Below are 23,006 nucleotides of genomic sequence, written 5' to 3' on the forward strand. Positions count from 1 at the left end.
AAAGAGATGGAGTGAGAGAGTAAAAAGTGTGTGTGTGTGTGTGTGTGTGTGTGTGTGTGTGTGTGTGTGTGTAAAAAGATAGTGAGAGGCAGCGGTTGTCAATGCTGGAAATCGAGACATGTGGCTTCAGTGGGCCACCTCCCCTGCAGACTCCTCGGGGGACCAATTAGAGGCCTGGCATTTAAGACTCCCCTGGAATTGCCCTGCAGGCCGCCTCCCCCATTTGTTTACCCGGGCACTTCCATCAGCCACTGCAGCAGCAGCAGCAGCAGCACACATTTGGCTGCAGTGGACCGGTGGGATGAAAATACAAAAACAGGCCATAAAAATGTCATTTGGGGAGAGTTTAAAGCCTCCCTGACTGATTCCTTCTTGATTGTGTTGGATGCCGCTTGATGGCATCACTTGCTTTAACAATCCCAAATCATTGGCTGCCACGTCCCCGAGGGACCCTGTCCCTAAAGTGCCCTTATGTCTCAAACAGGTCGGTCATTTCACAATGAGACACGGCACCGCTAAGTAAGATGTCTACCAACACACGGACAACAAAATGATACCTTAGATCTTGGATTATAAAAACATTCTTGAACTGGCTCCAGGAAGATATTAAAGATTCCACTGGAACGTTACATAAGGTTTTCACATTGCTCCGACCTGAATCCTTTGAGCAGAATAACAGTAAGCCAGGTCAATAAGCTCAGCTGTCTGCGAGGAAGTGCAGTATGGAATGGGACAGATGGGGAGAGCAGGCACCCTGCATTTTGGAGTCACAGCTGGGGCTGTTTGATGTCACTGACAAAGGTACAGACAATTCAAGTGAGAGCATTGCTGTCACTCCAAGTGTTCTCCTCTGTGACGGAGTGAACTTTTCTGGAGAGACTTCAGAGATAAATGCATAGAGGCAGGCAGAGAGACACACTCAAACACACTTGTTCAGGGCCTCTTTAAAAATCTGCCATCTCTGAAGCCTTCAACACACAACTTCAACTCTGAAGATATTCCCAAATGTGAATTTAAAGAGGAAAGAAAACATCAAGTGTCGGATCAGGAAAAGGAGCAAAAGCTTGATACACCTGATGAAAAACACACCTCTGAGCATCTAAAGACTTGTGAAATGTGCAATGCAGCCCTTCACGTCAATGTGTCAGTGCAGAATTAAAAGGCTTCACAGAGCCCCCTTGCTTCAGCTCACAGGCACATGGTGAATTATTGATGGATGGACCCCACCTTTACTGGTTCTTAGGTTACAAACCACACTGGAGTTACCCCTTTCATACACTGCCAGCTCTACCCAACACCTTCCCACACATATGAAGACCCGTGTGTGTGCACACCCACACACACAGACAGGCTGTGAGCCAGTGCTTCTGCACTGGACATGTGGGCCTCCATCAGGACATCATTTTCCGGCACGTTACACCACAGGGGTTCTGGTCTATGCCATCAGGCACCAGTTCCAGAGGGTTGCGGAGGACATCCAACTGATGATTCCATTAGGACACTCATCTGCAAGGTTATTCCGAGTAGTTGGAGTCGCAAAACAGATTTTATGAAAACAAAACGGCATATGTTGATGCAGACATGCAGAAAACACTTCTGATCTAAGCAGAATTATAATGTTGTGGCATGGCACTATTATCTCGCTGTATGATGTTAGGCTTCTTACAAGTTGTTTTGTGTTTAATGCAACACAATAGTTATTTTACCTTGAAATAAAAGTCTTCAAAAATCACTCATGCTACACTGAGTTATGGAGCATGAAGTCTCTGGCATTACCAATGCATGCCCCGAATGCTTGAAACTGCACTATTGTAACGTTTTTGATCGGGTAGGGGCAATTTTTGACTACTTGGGTGTCGTCTTAGTGCCAATGGTGTTGAATTTTGACGCCAAGGAAGATATCAATTCTTCCATTGTGTTCCTTTAAGACAAATCAGCTTGCAATACTGTAAACTTGAAACCATAATGTCTTGGTCTTTGTACCTGCATGGACAGAATTACAAGCAATCGACTTAGTGTGAAAAAAAGATACTCTAGTCTAGGTGAAAGCCACAGAAAGGTGCAATACTGGGGCGACAATGATTCCTGCTCACCAAAGAAGTAACAAGATAGCTCTGGGATATCTGGGTGTGAACTTGCAAGGACGTGTTCAAGGTTGTGAAGTTGGAAGAAGGCCATAGTGTGCATTACTTTGAAACATCTGGGAGGGAAAAGGAGCATCTGAGGCAAAGCTGTGAGTCAGACTCCAAAACAATATGCCTATATGTATTGTATATGTATGTATTGTATGTATATGTATGTATTTAGTGATGCCACAGCTTCAGGGACACAAATCTCAAATTTATTGTCTGGGCAGGGCTCAACAATAATTTATCAGAGTAGAAACACTTAAATCCACTTGCTGGTATCGGTCTCATCTCCTTTGCAAAAAAGAAAGAAAAAAAAAACTTTAACATTCAACAACACCCCGCCCTCCTTAAAGTTCATTATTGTTGAGAATCAATGGATTCATCTGCAATGATGATTCATTCCATCCAAGTTGGCTGCCGTCCCTGAGATGCTTTAGAACTGGCCACTGCCACAAAGTACCGTAGTGCCGATATAGACATTCTGTGCGACGCCGACATGGCATTTGCTTGGCTTGCAGTTATGTCCGGAGTCCTGACAGCTCAGTGGACAACTGTTCCATCAGCTGGGAGCCTGTGCTAACCTCTGCCCTCAGATATTGACGTCTTTTGGCTGAGTACCGAGGAAGATTCATAAGCATGCTAGTGACTGACAGCTGGAAGTTTGGGAGATTGTAAGGGTGTTGGTTTTTCAGAGCAAGGTCTTGGACCTAAAGGTCCATCATTCCAGTGATGGACAGAACAACTCACCCTTGCCTTGCTTATTGACTACAGGAGATCAGCTTGTCGATATACAGGAATAGCCACCGATGGCTACATCATGCTCAATCAATTAAGTCTGCGGTTTCTCAGCGGCTGATTGTGCATTCCACCTGAGACGTATTCCAGAATGGCGCCCTGTGCTGGAGTCAATCCTATTTGATGCACTGCTTTAAAGCAATCCCATGGAAGGAGAGAGAGAGAGAGAGAGAGAGAGAGAGAGAGAGAGAGTGAAAAAGCGAGACAGCGAGTGAGAGAGAGAGAGAGAGTGAGTGAGGGAGGCAGAGTGAAAGGAGGTGGTGTGGTTAGAAGGAGGGGGTGGCAGCATGAAAGCAGCCTGAGTAAATAACAACCACATGTGTATAGCACATAATCCATTTGCCCAGGCACCACACTGACACCACCATTTCACAGAAAAACAATCTTGCTTAGTGGAGCTGCATAAAAGAGAAATACGGCACCCAATAAAGATAATACATGAGTGGATGGTGAGGCTCACTGCAGTCGGCCCAACAGGAGGGCTGCCTGGACCACCAGAGAAAGGGATGAGAAGAGGAAGAGCAACGGAGAGAGAGAAAAATAATCATGTCAGTAACATGATGAGCAAGGGACAGGCCAGCTGCATCAGGAAGCCTTTTGTTTTAGCTCAAATTACCATTATCATTCTAAACTTCTGATATCCAAACAATTAATGTGGTTCTGTTCCTCACTTCCCCCATGATGCAAATTACAAGGATGATGGGTGATGAAAAGTCTGAAAAGACAGAAAAAGGTTTGATGGTAGAGAAGGACCAGACAAACAGTCAAGAGAGCACTCACTGTGCATGTGCGTTGTTAAGTGCAGCACTCAGTCAATCACCCCCCCTACTGTACCTTAGTTCAAGGTCCTAACCCTCGATAGACCGTTAGCTGTTAACACACACCCCGACACATCCACTCTGACACCCTCCGGCCGGGCCTCCTGTGAGACGTGGCACACGCCCAAAGTCGGCCGTTCTCCATTTGGGGCCCTCCAGGCAGCGCTGGGTACGGCGCTTTAATTGGTCTATCGATTTCATGCCGTGAGGTGAGCCTTCTGGCACAGGAATGAGGGCTGTGTATCATCAGAAGTGGACAACAGATGCCTGATAAGACTATTAAATCTTTCACCCAGATGAAGGACATGGCATTAACTACAGGTGCCAAGCGATATCTCATCGTCGTCATCAACACATCCTCTTAGGCCATTATCATTAAAGTTGAGGGGAAAAAAGATATTAAGACAGGGAACGGAAGGAAAGGTGAAGTCTTTCATTTTTCTTGCATTCTCCTTTAGATGTCAGCTGTCAGCTGTATTAGATGAAATATTCAAAGAAATCTCAACTTTGAACCATAAGTTATTAGACATCATAACGGGGAGATTAAGGTGCAGTCCAGACTTTACTTAATGAGAAGCAGGAGTCATTTATTAGCCCACTTTAAATAAATTACACTTTGAAACAATGCATTCCAGTTCTTTTGTGATGAGATTCACTTAAGAACTGGAAATCAAATAAGTGTGAACATGGAAAGGCAACACCATTACGGTGATGGCCCTAAATCTAGACAAACTGTACGTGATCAATCACAGGTTAAGACAACCTTTTGAACAAAGCCAAAACGCAGATGAATATCCCTGACAAAATAAAAGGCTTTGTGAATGGTGTGAGACCAAAAAAATCAAATACAGATACATTATTCCTACCATGAGCCTACACTTTTGTGCACTACCTATTCATTAAAATATGATAAGGATACTGTGGTAAAAGTATAGTAAGTCATCACTAATCACAAACCGTGGCATATCTGGAGGCCTTAGTTTTGAAGTCTGAGCCACAACATTCCTATAAATAACAAAATACTCCAGGCAAAGTCGGGAGCTTTCAAATAAAAACAAGGCATCCGTTCTCCTGCAAGAATTACCATACGGAAATTGTACCGTTAACAAGAATTTTTAAATGCCCAGCATGATGTAGCCTTGCCAGCTGTGATTATTATAATAACCTTACAGAGTCCAACTCAACCCCAATAAGACCCACATTACCACACTGAAGCAAGTGTTTCCTATATGAATTATGGATGAGAAGAACTTCCAGCCAACCATGGCCTAGGTCTATTTTTCTGTAAATTGCAATTTCATGTGCTAGAGGTTAAACTGCTATCTAGTGTGGTACATTATAAATGAACTATGTGATTTCAGACCATGGATGGGATAAAGCCCACTTGCCCTGCATTGGTTCAGAAGCCAAAGGAGACAGCAGTCAAAAGCAAAAAATAATAAAAATCCCCCTACATTTTCCCATGAAGACACTGAATTCTTACAACTCCCTCAAGTCCCAAACAAAAAATACTTTCTATTGACCCCCTGATGCCATGGTCTTCGTGTGCTAATCTCAAGTGGCCAGTGGTTCTTTTGAAAACAAACAGCAGATGTCCTAGTCAACAAGGTGCGCCGGAGGAACTCAAGACCAACAGGATCAAGAGATACTGAGCTTTGAGGTGGCCAGAGAGCACGAGCAGTTGGGGTGGGTGGCAGTTTCTTAAAGCAAACTTTGCTTTTGCAGTGTCTAGCCTACTTCACTTTTCCTCACCCCATCAACCCAGCATGGGTTCTTGTACAAAGTTTCACAGTAAAATACTGTCTAATATGCCCTCCCTCTAAAAACTCTCTGAAGACATTGAGAGAGGGGAAAAAAGCTTTCAAAGGTTTCACATCATGACGCACTTAAAGTCAATCTCCAATATCTGAGGAGGTTGTTGGGCAGGCTCTAACTCAAAATGGAGAAAACACCAAAATGTGTGTAGCATATGGAATAAATAAACCAGTTCATTATTAACTAAGTAAACACTCATAGCATGGCAAAAATCACTAGTATCCCCAATGGTTGGGTCTGACTCTGGTCAGGACCATTTTGATGGCAATCCCTTAGAATAAAGCGAACTGTGCCCGACTTAGTCACCCTGTGTCTGTCGGTGGCTTGTTCATGACTAATTCATTAGCTGTCCAAAAATATATCAGTGGAATAAGGCCTGGCTGATGACCTTTAGCAGCCTTGCGTTTCTAAGGCAGGAGATAAAAATGTGCAGCGAGGCATTGGGGAGAGGATAAACAGACTTATATAAGTGAAGAGAATTTCACAACGGGAGCCCTATTACTCTGCCAACAGTGATAAAATGCATCCGAAATGGGAGGGGAATCATTTTCGTTAAGTGCTGTCTCAGGGCAGAACAGACAGAAAACTTCCTTGAGTCGACTTCATTTTTTTTTTTAGTTTTTTTCCTTCTTTCAGTTGTTTTTCAGGTGTTCAGCAACACTGCTGTTCTACTGCCTACTGACACTTCAATGACGCCTATCCGATGATGTGATGAACCCATCAGTGTGGAAATATAGGCTATCTCTGGATGGAAATAGATCCTATTCTCCAGATTATCATAGCTAACCTCTTGGGCATTGACAAATAAGGAAGAAAAAGGTAATGTCCGCAACACTGATAATTGCTCCCGGTTTAATGAAAAAAATAAAACCGGGAGCAATTATCAGTGTTGCGGACATTACCTTTTTCTTCCATATTACTCTACATTTGTCCTGCACCTGCAAGGTGGGATGTGCACACAGGTACTCTCCTTGAACATTGACAAATAACTAACAGCCTCCATGTCCAACTCATGCTTCATAAAGTTGGAAAAAAATGACCTTTAATTGACCTAAGTGAAAACTGACTATTTATTTTTAAATGTCCTGAAAAAAAAACAGATTCAGCTAAAGGGAAGAGCTGAAGTTTCTGGACTTGAGAGCCACAGGGGAATTCTGTAAGGAGCCAGAATGCAAACTTCAAAGGCTGACTATGCATGAACAAAAGCCTCTGTTGTGTGTGTGTGTGTGTGTGTGTATATATGTGTGTGTGTGTGTGTGTGTATCAGGAGGTATTGAGGATCAAAGAGGAAACATTTCTCAAAGATGAAAGGAGTCCATCTGCACAGTGGGACTAAAGTTTCCTCTGAATTATGAATTCTCTGAAGTATGATTTTGGTCAATCACTCCATCTCTACCTGTCTGGACTGATATGGTGAACCTGACATAAAAACAGCCACGTATGTGCTCAAAAAAATGGCTGATATTTCTGAATGCTTTCCACTAAATGAAGGACAAAGTTTACCAGCAAGGTCTTCTACAGTATAGCGATTTCTATTGAGGGTAGAGGGTTTAAAAGGCAGAAAAGGGAAAGTGCTTCGGAGGATCATAACTGAGGCAAACATCCCCAGGTAGAGTCACCTTTGGGTGAATGCACACCGCTCTGATTCTGTGCAGATTTAACAAATCCTGCCAGCCATGCAGATTTTCCGCCAGCTCTCTTTCTCGCCGTCCCTCTCCCACCCTGCCATCCCCCCCACCCTCCCTTTCCCAGCTCTCTCATCCTCTGCCTTGTTCGACGTCGACATCTACATTCTCTTCTGCCTTGTGTAGTGCACAGAAGGAAAGCAGCGAGTTCTGGCAACGGCTGTCTGACCTAGAGGCACCATGCACACATCCAATCCCTGCAAAATGAAAAAGGGTAAGACGATCGCAAAAAGAAAATCAGCACCCTTGCAGACCCCCAAACAAACACTCTAGCTGTGTGACCTCCCTAGAGCAGTGATGTGTGATGGTAGCATCTCAACAAGAGACACACTAAAAGCAAGGAAGAAATCTGTGCTGGTTTCCTGGTCAACAAGATCAGGTCCAGGGTTGATAGACAGGACATTATCGGTGCCTGAAATGATCAAATACATTCAAAGAAAAGACAATATAGAAAAGAGCCTTTCTGGACATCGTACATGGCCGAGCTCAAGCCTGAATTCGGGCACCACGCCTGAACTCTACCAGGCCTGCAGGTCAATGAAAAAGCACGGTGCTGCTGGCCACATGTCAACTCAGAAGCAGACTTTACGTGAGGAGATGGAATCTCGACTGCTCTCCTGCTGGGTGCGGTAGCGTACTCTTCGTGCAGGCCTCCGAGTCCCTGGGGTCTCTTTCTGAAGGAAACCAAAGCAGGAAACAGCTTCCATTGTAAGGGATGAATCCTCTTTGATCAGCGTTTCCCCCATAGATTTTCCAGTGAATTATTCATCTAGCCCATACTCCAACAAAAAAAAAAAGCAGAGGAAAAGTATCTACGCTAAATCCTGATTTTTCCCCCCCCCTTGCTTTCATTTAATCTCCACAGCAATGCACTTCGCCATGAATCAGTTACTCAGCTTGATGATTAAAATGTTTCTTCTGAAAGAAGAAGAGAGGAGGGAGAGAGGAGAAAAAGGAGGCACTGTTTAAGCGGGCTGAGGACACACAATAAACGAGATGAACAGCAGCAAGCACTTGGCTTGAGCTTGGGCTCACACGCTCCGGCATGAATAATTCAAAATGAAAAGTGAACTGCATTACCAACATACAAAGTTGACTCGCTATAAGGAAGTAGAAGTGGAACAGGGATCTCAGGGATTGCAAAGCTATTACCCTCCGACATGCACAAAACGTTTAGGGCCCAACAGAAAAAAAAAGAAGTGTAGTGTAGCCTAACTTTGAAAGCGTATGATTAAACCTCCATTCAAATAGCATCCATCAGATCATATCGCATTTGCCTGTCGAGATCGATGCACAGACAAAAGGCTGACTCTAATTAACAGCGCCGGTTTGTTGCCGAAGTAACGCTGAGATGCTCAGATATCACATTGAGAGTGTTTATGTGGGAGGAGGAGTGAGTGCCCTGTCAGATAGATCCTCCCCTGTTATCCAAAAGGGTCGTTGGTGCGGCACCTCAATCCTGACACTAAATTCCAGATAAAAATGTGTCAGCACACGCATTCATTGTACTGACAGTAGAGGGCAGGTAGAGCGATGGAGAGGTCAGAACAGCACTGTCTGGGCCTCGTGCATCATGGTCAAGCTGTCAGCCAGGTTGATGTGATGCACTCTGGCTCCCCACCAGCCCCAGATGCCCAGAAGAGTCTCTAGGCAGGCCAGTTGAGAGAGAGGCCCTGAGGCCAGCCAGAGGGCCACAGAGAGTCAGAGTCAAAGGAGAGAGAGAGGGGGGGGGGGGCATTTTTACAGATTTCCTCTTTTTTGATAGCCTGGGCGCCACGGATGTCTATCAAATGCGTCTGTACATACAGTAGCTCATCATCGTCTTGCTTTCCCCCTGTTGTGTGATTGGTCCCCTATCTGAGGCAAAAATTAGGGCGGTAGTTTCCAGGCTGCCTTAGCAGTGTGAATCAAATCGCGCGCAAGGCAGCATGGGAACAGCCAGGCTACTTTTTTGACACACTGATTACAACATTTTCCTTCTGCACTGCTGCCAACTTCTGATGAGTTCCAATCCAAAGTTGTTGAAATGCAGTATAAATCTGAGCGGCCTGAATTGTCTCTAACGCCTTGGAGGAGACAAAAGACACTGAGCTCCATTTTTCCATTTTTTTTTTCTTTCTTGAGGACACATGGTCAGCCCCAGACCCAGAATAGACACATGGAGCCATTGCCCCAGTCACGTCTGCCCCTGCAGACAACCACCATCGCCTGTAGCAACAGCAACGATTCAGAGCCGCCAGTCAAGCACCACAAAGTGACAGGTGCCAGGAGTGACTCCACTGTGGCTAAAATAAGCCTGGCGCGCTGCAACTAAAATACACAGACACTAGAAACTCAAGAAATCCAGCAACACTGGCAAAGCAGGACTAGCACTGACGGAAGGGAGACAGGGAGGAGAGTTGGCAGTGATTGAGGAAGTGTGCAAGAGAGAGATCTAGCAGGGGAGTCAACATCACATTTATAGCACGGGACCACAAAACAGACTCAGCGGAATGGCGGGAATGATTCTACTGCAGTGCATAGAAATAATGTGTGCTCCTTGTCAACGTGTTGGTTGCAGAAAATAACAAATATGACATTACTGTTGGAAAAAGAATCAAACCAACCTCTGAATGAAATCTGCATTATTGGAAAATCATTGAATGAACACAATGAAGGCAAATGGTGAATGAAATTACCTGCAATATGCAGGTTAAAAATCAATACAATGTGCTTTATAAGTTGCTCTTCACGAGCACAGTTGAAATGGCTGCTCTACAGTATGCTGCATGAGAATTCACACATTGGCAGCATGTGCCAGTTACTGCTGCTCCTGCCTCTGTGCCTGGCGCAGTTATGGGATGCCTGCCAGCATCCCACTGGGAGCCACAAGACACTGCTAGCCCATGCTGCTGGGGGCATCACCTTGTCAAACATCTGGGTGAAAAGCCTTCATGAAATCTAAACCTATTCACCACCTAGCTGCTTACCAGACATGACTCCATATGCCACTGCTGTACACATTTTTAAGAGATTGAGAATAAGGAGAAAGCAGGTTTGGCAGAGCACTGTTCATTAACATGTCAACCACCCCAGTGTGACCCGGGAACACAAACTCCACTTTTTTGGCCAGTTTTGGCTGACTTGACATGTAGAGTCGGCCAGTGGCCGTCGGTCTCAATTACCAATCTGATTGGTTGAGTCCTAACCCTTCGTAACATCTAGGTAGCAGAGGACTTTGTTTAAAAACTAACCATTAGCCCTACATGCAGCGATGTAGGCTTCGAACCCATTTTGATAAACCTTCCTAGCATATTTTTTGCTAAAACTAAGTTTCTGAACGTGTGTTATTTCAGGTTATTTCCCATTCACTTTTCGTTTACTGTGCTAATATTAGCTAGCAAGCTAGGCGAAAAGTTATTTATTCCGTGCCCAAGAGAGTGTTTCGTTGGCCTCACTCACAAGCAATGGCAATAAAATAATACACACCATATAATTATATATCTTCTTATTGCTTAATCAAAGAAGTCCGAAAACTAGTGGCAATTGGTTCCGTGAATCCTGCATGATATCTCCTCGGCTCGGCTGACTCTGAAGCCTGCAGTTATGGGTAATGTATCACAGTTCACGCACGCGCAGAACATACAATCGGCGTCGGCGTCGCTTCGGTGTGTTCAGTCAGTGGCACTTTTTTGACCGACCAGGGGAGACGAGAGCCCGATTGATAGTCCGACTGCTTTTCTGCCGACGATCGGCCGGTCGGGTTGGTGTGTTCAGGCCTTTAGAGAGCAGCACAGAGGCAACACAAGGGGCAACATCTGACTGACTCGCATCATTTGGCGGATGGAGACTGCCGAGGAGATAAGCCAACTGGGCATGGAGAGCGAAACAGCTCGTTATCAGAGAGGCAGAAAGACTGCCTGCGAGGCATCTGGGCTCACCTGAGGTGCCCTACAGCCCACTGAAAATGAATTAAAGAGAATCCACACAGGAGCCCTGAGGAAACCGGAGACGGGCCCAGCGCTGTAATTGTATCCGAGGATTAGCCAGAGAAGTCACAATCTTGGCTAAACACTCAGACCTGCAACAATTTCAATCTGACCGGATAATCACACAGGCGACACACATACACGGTTCGCTCACATGCACGCGCTCACATGCACGGACATGCGCAAACGCACACACCCACAGTCCAGTGACAACACATGACGACTGAAGGGGGCAGCAATTCAAAAGCCACAGCAGAAGTGGTCTTGCAATTGTTCTCCTCTCAAAGCCCCAGGCTGGAAGCTGCCTGCTAATTGCGGTCTTCATTCCAGTAGTGCTGCAACATGTTCCTTTTGAAACAGACCGCTAGCCAAGAACAAACCAGATTTCGAGACAAGAGCACTAGGCTTTTATTATAATCATGCACTGCAATATGGCTTTCACGCTTAACCTTCTAACCTGTAATTTTGAGGTTCAGTCAGTGAACACAAATGGTCAATTTACAAAAACATACTAACCTTTTGCTTCCTATGAAAAGGGGTGTAGCAATTTGTCTTAACATTTGATAGGGAGGTTTAGGAAACAATTTCCTTTTTAAAAATTCCAGTTGGATCAGTTTATAGTGGTGAAATGAAAACTTCCCTTCCTGGTGAACTCATACAAGACAGAACACATCCCTAGCGGTTTTACTGCAGATATATTTTCAGTATGTCACAGAGGACATTCAGAAAGAGGGGGAAATCTTTCATAATGAGATTTAGCAGGACATACAAGTCGCCTTAACAGAGGAACAAAGAGCTACCTGTTGCCCAAATACCATGAGCCACAGCCTATATATACACGAGACAGCCATTAATCAGAACAACACACAGGCCTTTCTATCTCTGCCTACTTACACTAATTGTGTTTGCCAGCATGCTAGCACTGCATCTCATTCAGACAAAGAGAGAGCGCGAGAGAGTGCGTGGGAGAGGGATGAGAGAAGGGAGACGCCGGGGACGTGCTTATCTGGTCAATCTGCCACACTGCCCTCTTATCATGGGCATCAGTTTGGGAGATCGATGACACCACATTGGGCGACGTTGTGGTAGGTACATTCACTGCTCACCAAAGGACATGTTTTCAGCCACCCCCCCATCGCTGTTGGCTCTTTTGAGAGGATCAAAATGCACATTCCTGCATTAGCCTGATTTAAGACTTGAATAGGACCAACCTTGATGTATGCAACATATGTTAGGTTAGGCTACCTCTACGCCATTTAGGGGCCCTCTCTGGACAGATCATATGCATAACTGTTCCTTCTGCACTGATTTGTTTTCCGCTATCAGCTGAAGAAAACCTACAACCCACTACTCTGCTGGGGGGGAGGGGGGGGGTGGGATGTTGACCAAGTGCCAGTACAGACTGTAGGATTTCATCACATCAGGGAAGATTAACTGAAATCCTGTCATGTTACTGTGTCACAATAATTTTCAATTTCAATTTCTCACACTGATGCAAAGCAAAATGCATTTACAATTATACTAGCAACCTACGTCATTCTACAAGAGCAGCATGAAATTAGTACAGCAAAAGACTTGGGGATTTCTGAGGTGCAACCCAAATCCTATCTGACATGTTGTCAGGCAATCAATAAAAAATACCAACATGGCAAAGAAATGTAGACCTCCACATGCTTGATTCAAGAGATTTCCCAGTGAGCATTTTCTTAAATGTAACAAAGTAAAAACAACAACGACAAAAATGTAACAAAAAACAAAAGAATTTGCAGCTTTTTGATACAATACCTTAGGGTGTATTTATTCACACTATACCATCAGTATCGTACCCCATTACATTTGACCACCCAAGTCCGGTTCATTTGACCAGAGTGATCGCAGTGTGATCGGTAGAAGGGAACCATGCCCAATGGGAGTCCAGAGTTCTCTCGCATTATAGGTCGACTAACACTGCATACTATCAAACTGTTCGCAGGCAAGGTTGAGCTGCAGTGCTCTAGAATCTTTGCATAGGTGTGACCATAAGCCCAACCATACTGTGTCCTCCTCTAGCAGATCAGGGGATAAGCATACCATAGCTAAGCCTTCAAGCTAATGATTGCTATAGGGCTACTGATACTAACATGTCCTGTCTAGAATGAATGATGTGTGTTGAAAAGACCTTCCCTTGAATTTCATGGTGCCCACCATGGCGTGCCTCTTTTGGAAAGTAAGCTGCATTGGTAATAAGAGTGGTTGAGATTTTAAAATGCAAGCTTTAAATCTATCTGTATTGAGTCAACTCTGTTCAAAATAAACCTCATCACCTTAGTCAGCTGCTTCAACAGCTGACAGGGAGGACAAACTCTGATTCAAGCCTGGCAGCTGAGGGTTTCTGGTCTATAACCGAGCAGTGATGATTAATGCAGAGCTAAGGGAGCGAGGATACTGAAGCTCTGAATTTCCTCAGCACCTCGGCTGCTGCCAGAACAAGGACAGCCAGCTATACAACAGTTTTCATTAGAGAAGACTGCAGCATACATCACATTTGGTACCAACAGTTAACAAGGACAACCTGACAAAGCGCAGTTGTGTGTGTGCTGTGTGCATTCAGAGCTAGACACCACCATCAGCTCACCCTGTAGCAGAGTGCCTGGGAGCATTAGAACACAAATCAAGATGATGGAGGATATTCTCATTCCAAAACTGGGCATTTTCTGAGCATCCACCAGTTTAAATTGGAAAAATGTAGGTAAATCCATTTTTTGTCTTCAAAACTATATAGTCTGATCTTTTATTTTTTTTACTGACCAGCAAACATGAGCCTCAGGTCTCGCAGCCACACACAAAACTGACCATGTTACTTCATGTTGTTCAGTACCTTGACCTCTAAAATGGAATTTCAACTCGATTACACTCGCGTACCCAAAACGCAGGTAAACACATCCAATGAAAGAAAACTCATCCGACATCCCCCCGCCTCCCCTTTCCTTACAGGAGCTGCATTACTCATCCCACCATCTTGGCTCTGAGCAGTCAGCTGTGGCCGACGGATTCATCAGTTACCGTCCGCGCCGCCTAGACTTCGCACCGCTCGGCCCAGAGTCAGCAGACCGCTGGGGAGAGCCTTCGGGAGGAGGACCCTCACCCCTACCAGTATGCTAACCCGGTGTGCGGTCTGGATAACACTGGTCCAGCACCATTTCGCGGTTCGAGTGGATCGTTCATCAAAGCCTAGCATGATTAATACAAAAGGCGAGGCTCCCGGGAGGAGATTAATAGAGAAACACTGAGGGAGGTACAACGCGCCGCAGTCAAATAAATCACTTCCTGCCTGGAATCTATTCATCACTCCACTGCCCGGCACTGACGAACACACATGCTGCCAATCTAGCGCCGCGAGCTCAGCCTGCGCCCGAGGAGCAGAGATGGTTCGGACGGGAAGAGAGAGCGAGGCTACACATTTATCCTTGCAGATACGCAGACGTAATGAGCGCTAATTAGCACATTTACATCGAAGGATTTCCACACGGTGCTCTATAGGCGGCTAAAAAAAGATTCAATCTCAATTTGGAATCTGTGAAATCAACTGTATTACTTGTTATTTAGTCAGACTATTAGACATGTCAATATACATGACATTCAAAGGATGACCCTTTGACCAATGACCATAATTGCACTGGATTGCAACTGGACATTGCATTGGCTGTATAATAAAACAGTCCATCATGCCACATGACACTGAGTTCTACCGCAAAAAAAAAAAATAGGAGTGTTGAAATGATCAGCAATTAATTTCTCTCCTGGACTAGGCTCGACAGGTTGGAGTACATTAAAAACAATAACAGAAAAACACACACTGCAGAGAGGGATAACAGAACCGCAAAGAGAGAGGAACCCATTTTCGCTAAACACCTCCCCTGTCCTCACACCATGGAATTAGAGGGTGTACGGACGTGATTTGCACCCTCATCAGTGACGACTTCCAGGCTGCGCAGAAAAAGGCTGGGCTCTTTGTGATAAGAGCCAGCAGAGAGCCGAGGTGCACAAAAGAACAAGAGCTTATCCGCGTTCAGAGAGGCGGCTGTCAATCTCTTCCTCAAACATCCCCTTCTCTCCCAGTGCCTTCACCAAGGAAACTAGCTGGCTGTCAAAGAGAATCTAAGCCATATAAGAAAAGAGGTGGAAAAAAAGAGAAACATGTCCTAGTGTTCTACTAAAGGAAAGTAGCAATGGGAAGGAACCAGGGTGCATTGAGAAGTTCTACTGTTCCCACACCAGTCTCAGTGGGTTTCCCATTCCCCCCTTTCTCCCTTTTCTCCATCCTCTTCAGGCCACACAGCCTTCTTCAAAAAGTGCTCTGCACCAGGGGAAGAGAGAGGGGGCCAGCAAGCTCAGCGCAGATGCTTTGTTTCACAGTGGACCAGCAATCATTAACAGTTCAATGGAATGAACGCCATATCTGTAGCTGGTGCACAAGAACATGGCACGATCTGACCCATATTTTCTTAAGGGAATAAACACGTTTGATTAAAAGTAGTGTGGGATTTGAGGTAAATTATTTTTTATCACCTAAGAAAGAACGGCTCTCGTCAATTTTGGGCTTATATCAGGGACAGGTTTTCACGGCTCAGGCAAAAAAAAAAAAAAATTAAACACAAGCTACATCTCCACTGTTTTGTGAAAAGCTTCCGATAAGAAGCTTATACATAGGCCTACATGATAAATGTCTATGAACAATACTAAAGCACAGGACACAAGAGGCAGATATAGCTTGGCTTTCCATTCTAAATCCGTCTCTCTATACGCGATGCAAATAATTGAGGTCACCATCCACAAAAAGCCTGGTCATCCATCACGACGAGTGTGACCGTGAGTGTACTGTGGCAACATTAATGACGGATTAATGCCACTAATAACAGGGGATTTGGGCGGGATCGATTGGGGCGCTTGACCACGTTGACAGATGTGACAAATGAAGGGTCACAGGTTTAAAGAGTCAAGAAGTTTTTCTGATCGAGATTTTTATCCTGCATGTCGTGCCCCATCACCGGCACAAAAGCCACAATTCTGCATGTAGCCATTGATCCGACAGAGGAAGAGAGATGGGGGTGTGAAGGTAAGAACTGAGGAGGTTTGACAGCATCTCGGCATACATGGCTCAATGTCAGGGCTTCCAGGTCCTCGTAGTTAGTCCTGCCTGAGCAATCTAAACGTTCACACTGGCTTTGTAGCAACATAAAAAAAAAAGAAATAGCTTTTGACTTTGAAATTATCCTTCAACTGCTGCAAACTGAAGAAAAAACAGGAACTAAGGGGACAGGGGGCAGAAAAATCAGGAAGCCAAAGATCATTTGGAATCAATAACCCATCAACTGTGATCATCTAGGACAACCGATTGCCTTGCGGCGGCTTTCCTCTCCTGTCCTTTTCAGATAAGAACGCGCTGACATTGTTTCTGTGGTGGCATTGCCTCTGGATTGTCCGAACAAAAGACACCATCACGGATGCGCCTGAGGGGTGGCTAGCATGCAGCACCATGTGCCTTGAGCTGGCAGCACCCTGCTATTCAAAATGGCCTGTCCCTTTTCCGAGGTGAGCCTCCATAACCGCAAGCCAGACAATCCAAACAGCTCTCCTGACAGCCCATCATTCACAATTAAGATTCACTTACCGCCTCCTCTCTCCCACTTTCACAATCCCCCTCACACTCTCACCTCATTCCTCTACAAAAAGTCCTGCTCTTCTGACCCAAGTCATGGAATTAGTTGCCAAGAGGAATACTTTCAATCACGCAGCACTGCCCTGACTGCCAATGGCATATACAATATGATTCAATGTCACTGCTATGAAAAGCTGGCTTGGTCTATATTGTAACAAAGATATAATAACAGAAAAAGGATCCAGTTTTGGGTTCCTTCCTCAAGGAAGATTTAAAGGGTAAACTAAACCTGTTTCACATTTGGGCTTACCAACAACAGCATCATTTGTTACATCGCAGAGGACAGCAAAATGGATCTCTTTGCCGTTCTTCTCCACTTCCCCATCCCCCCGCCTTAGTGCTGGTGCAAACAAGAGCGCCAGAAAAGAATGCTTCCCCTTCAGGCACTAGTGAAGAGGATTGAAAGAACGAGGAGTCTGGTTGAATCGGAAGAAGAGGAAGAGGGGGTGGAGGGCATGGGGTACCTCTCCTCACACACCTACAACTGCCAATGAGGCTTTCTGCCTCAGTGACCCATCCGCTGGTCACTGTGGTTCACTGACTGCGACTGAAAGGAGATTGGGAAGAAAATAGGCAACTGTGTCTAGGGAGAAATGGCAGTCTGTGCAAGGATGTATCCTGAGTGTAAACAGAGTCATGATGCAAGACCGATGTCAAGGTTGAATTCTGCTTAGGTTTTTGTTTTTAATAAAACATCAAAACCACCACAAACCACAAAACACTTTATCTTTGAAGTCTAGTTGTGTACGCAAGACTTCAATTTCTAATACAAAAATGAGACCTCTTGTTATACCATGCTTAATACAGGATCATAACCACTTGGAAGGCAATTACAAAGATTTATAGTCAATATAAAAGAGATAAACAGACTTCAGTTAAAGTAATTTTCAATAGTAGGACATCTGCTGTATTTTTGTCAGGTCTGTAAAACGAAGCCCCTCTAACAAATCATAATGAAGAACATGACCCTGAACATAATTGTTTGACAGGCTCTACATTTTTACTTTCCCCCCCTTTACTCAAAGACATCTCTGGAGGTCTGTGTTTATAATAAACATAGACAAGTCTATCTAGCCTACATCTCAAAGTCAAACTATGTGAGATTCAACAAAGGTGGCAGTGGCGCACTGCTTCTCAGCAGGCCCTCACAAGTTGTGCAGCAAGGCACATATACCTAACAAGGGAACAAAGCAACGACAGGTGTATTTATTACAAGGCCTTCAGTTCGGCCCCTGCCCACTGCAAAAAAAAAAAGCATCTCTCTGGTCCAAGCATTTAAATTCCCTCCCGAGTTATAACTGCAACCTAGGCACGGAGCAGCAAGGTGGCGGGCCACTGACAGACAGAATAAATCACTCTATTTAGGAGTCATCAGAGCAAGGTCCCCCCGTTAAGCACGGTGCGCAAAAGGCAGCACACACTGGCCGTCTCCTCCTGAGGTCTCCAGGCTTAAAGTTTGTTTCCCCTTTCCTGCTCTTCTTCTTCCCAGCGTGTCCTAGGGGAGCCCGCTGCTTACTAACAAGAATGTCCTCACCCTTGGATGGACAACGGTCATGGCTCTTTCACCACCGCAGCAAAATGCTTTGGAATTTCTAGGAATGTGGTCTGGTATCATTATGCTATTGCTTGAACCAATCTCTTATATGCAAAAAAAAAAAAAAAAGCATTTCACAACAGCTCTTTTCAGGAAAAAAAAACATATCTAATGATAAAATATACTCTTGAAATTTCAATTAACAACGGCATGATCATTTCAGAGAGAGTGAGGGTGACAAAATGTTTACACTGTATGTCTCCTCCAAACACTTTTTCTAATGTGACCCATTTGACTACAAAGGCCTGACAGTAGTATTTGGACACCTTTGATGTCTCCCTTTGAGCGAGCCTCTTTTCTCCCCCAGACACTGCAGCTTCATAGCAACACACAAAAACATTTACACATGAACCAGGCAGAATATTATACCATATCAGGACAGCTTCTGCTTGAATTTAAATTATGTTTATGGGTTTTACCAGGCATCTTTGTTCAAAGTTACTCACAATTACATCAATAAGCATTATATAAACATTCAAATAAACAGCAGGTAGGCCAGATAACAGTGCATTGCAATAGTCCAGTTGGTTGGGAAAGAACCATGGCCTTCAAAGTAAATGTGGTATAGCATACTGTGTTATATAAGGTCAAATCATTAGAATGTTCTGTTGGATAAACCTACATGAAATGAATTTGTATCTTATCAATAAAAACCATCAGTGAAGTTAGTGTTGGATCCAGTAAGCAGCATCTGTCAGTCAATATTTTTCCTAAACAAACAGTGCATGAAAGTTTTTCTGAATCAGTAGTATTTTGTCACTGTTAGAATTCAAATCAACTAGATGAAAATACACTTCATAGCAGGAAATCTCAAAGTAGTTTCAAACCATTAAGAGACAAACTAAATGATCATACACCAAATTTGAAGTTGCAGATTAGCCCAATTGGTTATCTGAGAAATCACTGATTTAGAGAGCAACTCACTCAAATACGTAAACAGTTAAGTATCTAACGATGGTAAATAGGCTTGATTGTTCATTGACCAGACCACTGTGAAAAATCCCCTACCCATAGTACTAGGAATTCAAAATAAATATATTTGTGTGTAGATCTGAAAAATAAATAACTTTACTGTTTAATTCAACTTTTGCCCAGTCAGGCAACAGAATATTGACCGGATAAGAGTTGTCTGTCTCAACTCTTAAACAAACCAAAGTTTGGCATCTATCTTGTGTTTCACGATCCGCAGTGCTCATCCCTCGCCCCAAACCTCTTCTACAAACTGCTCCACTTAATCACTTTTAGCTAATTATCTTGGGTCTTACTAGATGCAAGATTAATCTCACCTAATGCATGACTACTTAAACAGTTCAGCAAAAGGATAGCCTAGTTAACCTGGCCATTTGTGTTGTATGTCGCTAAAATGCATTCAAAAGGCTTCCTAAAGCGACTTGACAGTTGGGCCAGCAAGTAAGAGCTGTTCATGCCCTAGCTAAAAGGTTGCATTCACATTGCATCGATATTTTCCTTTGAGGAAGACAGAATACGGAGTTAAGGAAGGAGAGCCACTTTATTTTAGAATGATATCAAATTCAGAGATCACCACACCAGAGATCAATCAACAAAAGTATCTACATCAAAAGACATCTTGAACAACAGCATCCCAATTAAGACTCACCACAGCTAACATTACATCCTTTTGTGCTAAAAATGTAGGTCACCAGCAACATCAATCCATCTACAAATCTATAAATCTATAAATGCAAGGAACGTCTGTCTGTGTGTCACTCTGTCTGTCTGTTCCACGCATTCTCGAACCACTCATCCGACTGCTTTCAAATTTGGTGGGTGTCATCCTAATGGCATGAGTGTGTGCAGTGCCAAATATCATATTATACAAACAAAAAAATTCCACATCTACGGGCTCTGCACTAGTTTTTTAGATGTTGGTGCTCCCACCCATTGGACTTGGAGGCCCACATCCACTCAGTTGCATCATTTGAACACGGCCTAACAGATGCACCCTGAAAACATTAGGCCAGGAGCACAGAAAGAAAACACCCTTAAGTGTCAGGTTTGAATGTGAATCCCCACCTGAACATAAGCCTACCACTTGTGAGTATATGTAATTCAACCAAATCCATATGCTTAGATTTCTTTTGAGTCAGTAAGACTGAAAGGTTAGCACATGGGTCATCATCTGAGCTTCGTTTTTGAAAGTGAGTGTGTGGGGTGTTGCCAATGTCAGTCTGGGGGGGGGGGGGGGGGGGGGAGGCTAAACTACTTGCAGTCTTTTTTATTTCAGCAACCGCAACTGAAATCCGACTTCCAAGAACTCTGGTGTACCTAATGAGGTTTTCCACTGTGTTAAGTGCTCACTGAATTCCACATCATCACCCTGACCGGACCAGTCTCTGTAACAATTTATTCTGCGTTGGGCAGACTGGGCTTGTTTCAGCAGCTCTGCACGGCTGTATGCGCAGCACCTGCGCCGCGAATACTTTCCCCTCACACGGGTCATTAGAGGCAGTGGGAAGTGAGCCATTACGAAACAGTTACATCCGAATGAAGGGACAAACAAGACAGTGTCTCTTCTCTTAGTGCAAAAGCAAGCCCTTCGTGTTATCAGGCACGCCGAACCATTTCAAGTTACAGCACTGTTACCTTTCGTACAAACTAGGCTGGAGATAACCAGCGTTAGTTTTGGGAAATATGTAAATAAAAAGCCGCAGTGGGGTTACAAGAAGCACCCACTGGAAATTCGGTCAGTCTACCTTCAGAGAGATTCAAAAAACGGTGTAAGGTACGTGTTAACTGTAACGTTACAAAATAGTGAAAGTCCGAGAAAAGTCCAAACGGATGCGTGCTGATCTCTAGGAGAGCCATGCTATTAGGCTACATTAGAACGAGGGGGACATTAGTTGCCTGGCTAATTTACGTATCAAAATGTATTTTGCATCCTGGATTAATGCTATGTCTCTGGTTATGTCCTATGTGGTCTAGCATTGGGTGTTGCTGGGGGGGATAACCTACCTAACGTTCCCTACCTAGTTCTGTGTACCAAGTCTGCCAAGCACATTAAAACCATGCAAAAATACCAACACACGACAGTTAACGATGTTGGTACAGAAAAGCTCGGTAAAAAATCAGGTTGACGAATTCATACTGAGAAAACTGAAGGGGTATCTACGGCACCGTTAACTTACATACCTACACAAGCATTGCACTGATGCTACCAGTTAGCTTCAAAACACTACATCAGAAACCCTCAGAGGCAGATTGGTTCCATGAGTTGAACTTGGCCAGCTACCTGGCCAGCTGCATGCAAAACATGAACGTTACGCATGCTAGGAACATCATGCTATTGTGCTATCTATGGATGAAATCGATGAAAAGAAAAGCAATTTCACTGCTATTTGAGTCAGAGTTTGTTACAGCAAATAGAAGCAGCTGTGGTAAGGCTGTTAATGTTAGCTGATTAAGTTAGCCACGATAGCTAGATCTGCTCAAATCTTACAGTGATGTTAACTTAACATCCCTGCTTTAACAGTATACAATTCTAGTATAGGAGTAGTAAGCTGTGATATGCCATATATGGTTAATGACTGTGATGATGACGAAATAAGCTAGTTGTCTCGATGAAAATGTAACAGTGACGTTAGTTAGCGAGCTAGAGCAGCTAGCCAGCTAACGTGGCTAGCGATGGGTAGTTATGCTGGCGACCTGTACACAGAAGCTGTAAACGTGACCAACATAAAAAAAAATGTTGTCTTCAGTCAGGAGCATGACTTACCTAGCTTCGTTCGAGATTCCTCCAGTTTCTGGATTTGGTTTTCGATAAACATCATGGCAATTCCAAAAGCCATAACAGCCAAAAGCTGGAACTTGGGCGGCATCATAATCCTTAGAAGCCCCATCAAACTACCAGATGATTACATGTCATGCCGTGAATACAAAATGATAAAACCGACTGAGGACAAGCCAAAACTATTATTATGCCCCAGTTACTGACTATTTACGGCCAGCGTGTTGTCCTGCAAAATATGACGATATAATTTAAAATCGGTTATAGGTGAGACAAATGCTGGCATTTCAGTTTGGAGTCCCAAATCAGTTCAGGGTGCTTGTTCTCTGCCCCTGTCGATGGAGAAGGCTTGCTCACACTCGAGTTCTCCAATCGCCTGTGTGCATGCCCCTCCTATCGGTCAGTGTTTATCTGCGCCAGGCAACAGCCAGTTCTCAGTTTTAGTGGAATGACGATCTAAGAGAAACGTAGAACTGCCCCCTATAGGTCTGGAGTAGAACAGGAGGAGACACGTGTGTAGAACAAACCAAGAGGAGCGAACCATCCACCTGAAATCTTTGATGAATTCACATTCAGCCTTTGGCAAGCATATCGTTTACATGTACAGTTAGAAAACAGAATGATCTGCCCCTCAGCCATCCCCTCGGTAGCCTACAGAGAATCACAAAAAGATCAGAGAAGGGTGTAAGACTCTTGGCCTGTTTCTGTTGCTCGAAGGGGCCATAATTATCATAATTTTTCTGCATTTCAGATTTATTG

At 44.2% G+C, this 23,006-nt stretch overlaps 1 protein-coding gene across 1 annotated transcript in view; it reads right to left on the bottom strand.

Moving 5' to 3' along the window:
* Nucleotides 1-22,612, bottom strand: part of hs2st1b (heparan sulfate 2-O-sulfotransferase 1b) — a 46,203-nt gene extending 23,591 nt beyond the window's left edge. The window contains exon 1 of the mRNA XM_062556241.1: nt 22,236-22,612. Within this exon, the coding sequence (XP_062412225.1) occupies nt 22,236-22,359 (124 nt within the window). The 5' untranslated portion in view covers nt 22,360-22,612. The remainder of the gene's footprint in view (nt 1-22,235) is intronic.
* Between the last annotated feature and the right edge of the window lie 394 nt (nt 22,613-23,006).

Source organism: Sardina pilchardus, chromosome 15 (genome assembly GCF_963854185.1).
Source record: "Sardina pilchardus chromosome 15, fSarPil1.1, whole genome shotgun sequence".
Classification (NCBI taxonomy): domain Eukaryota; kingdom Metazoa; phylum Chordata; class Actinopteri; order Clupeiformes; family Clupeidae; genus Sardina; species Sardina pilchardus.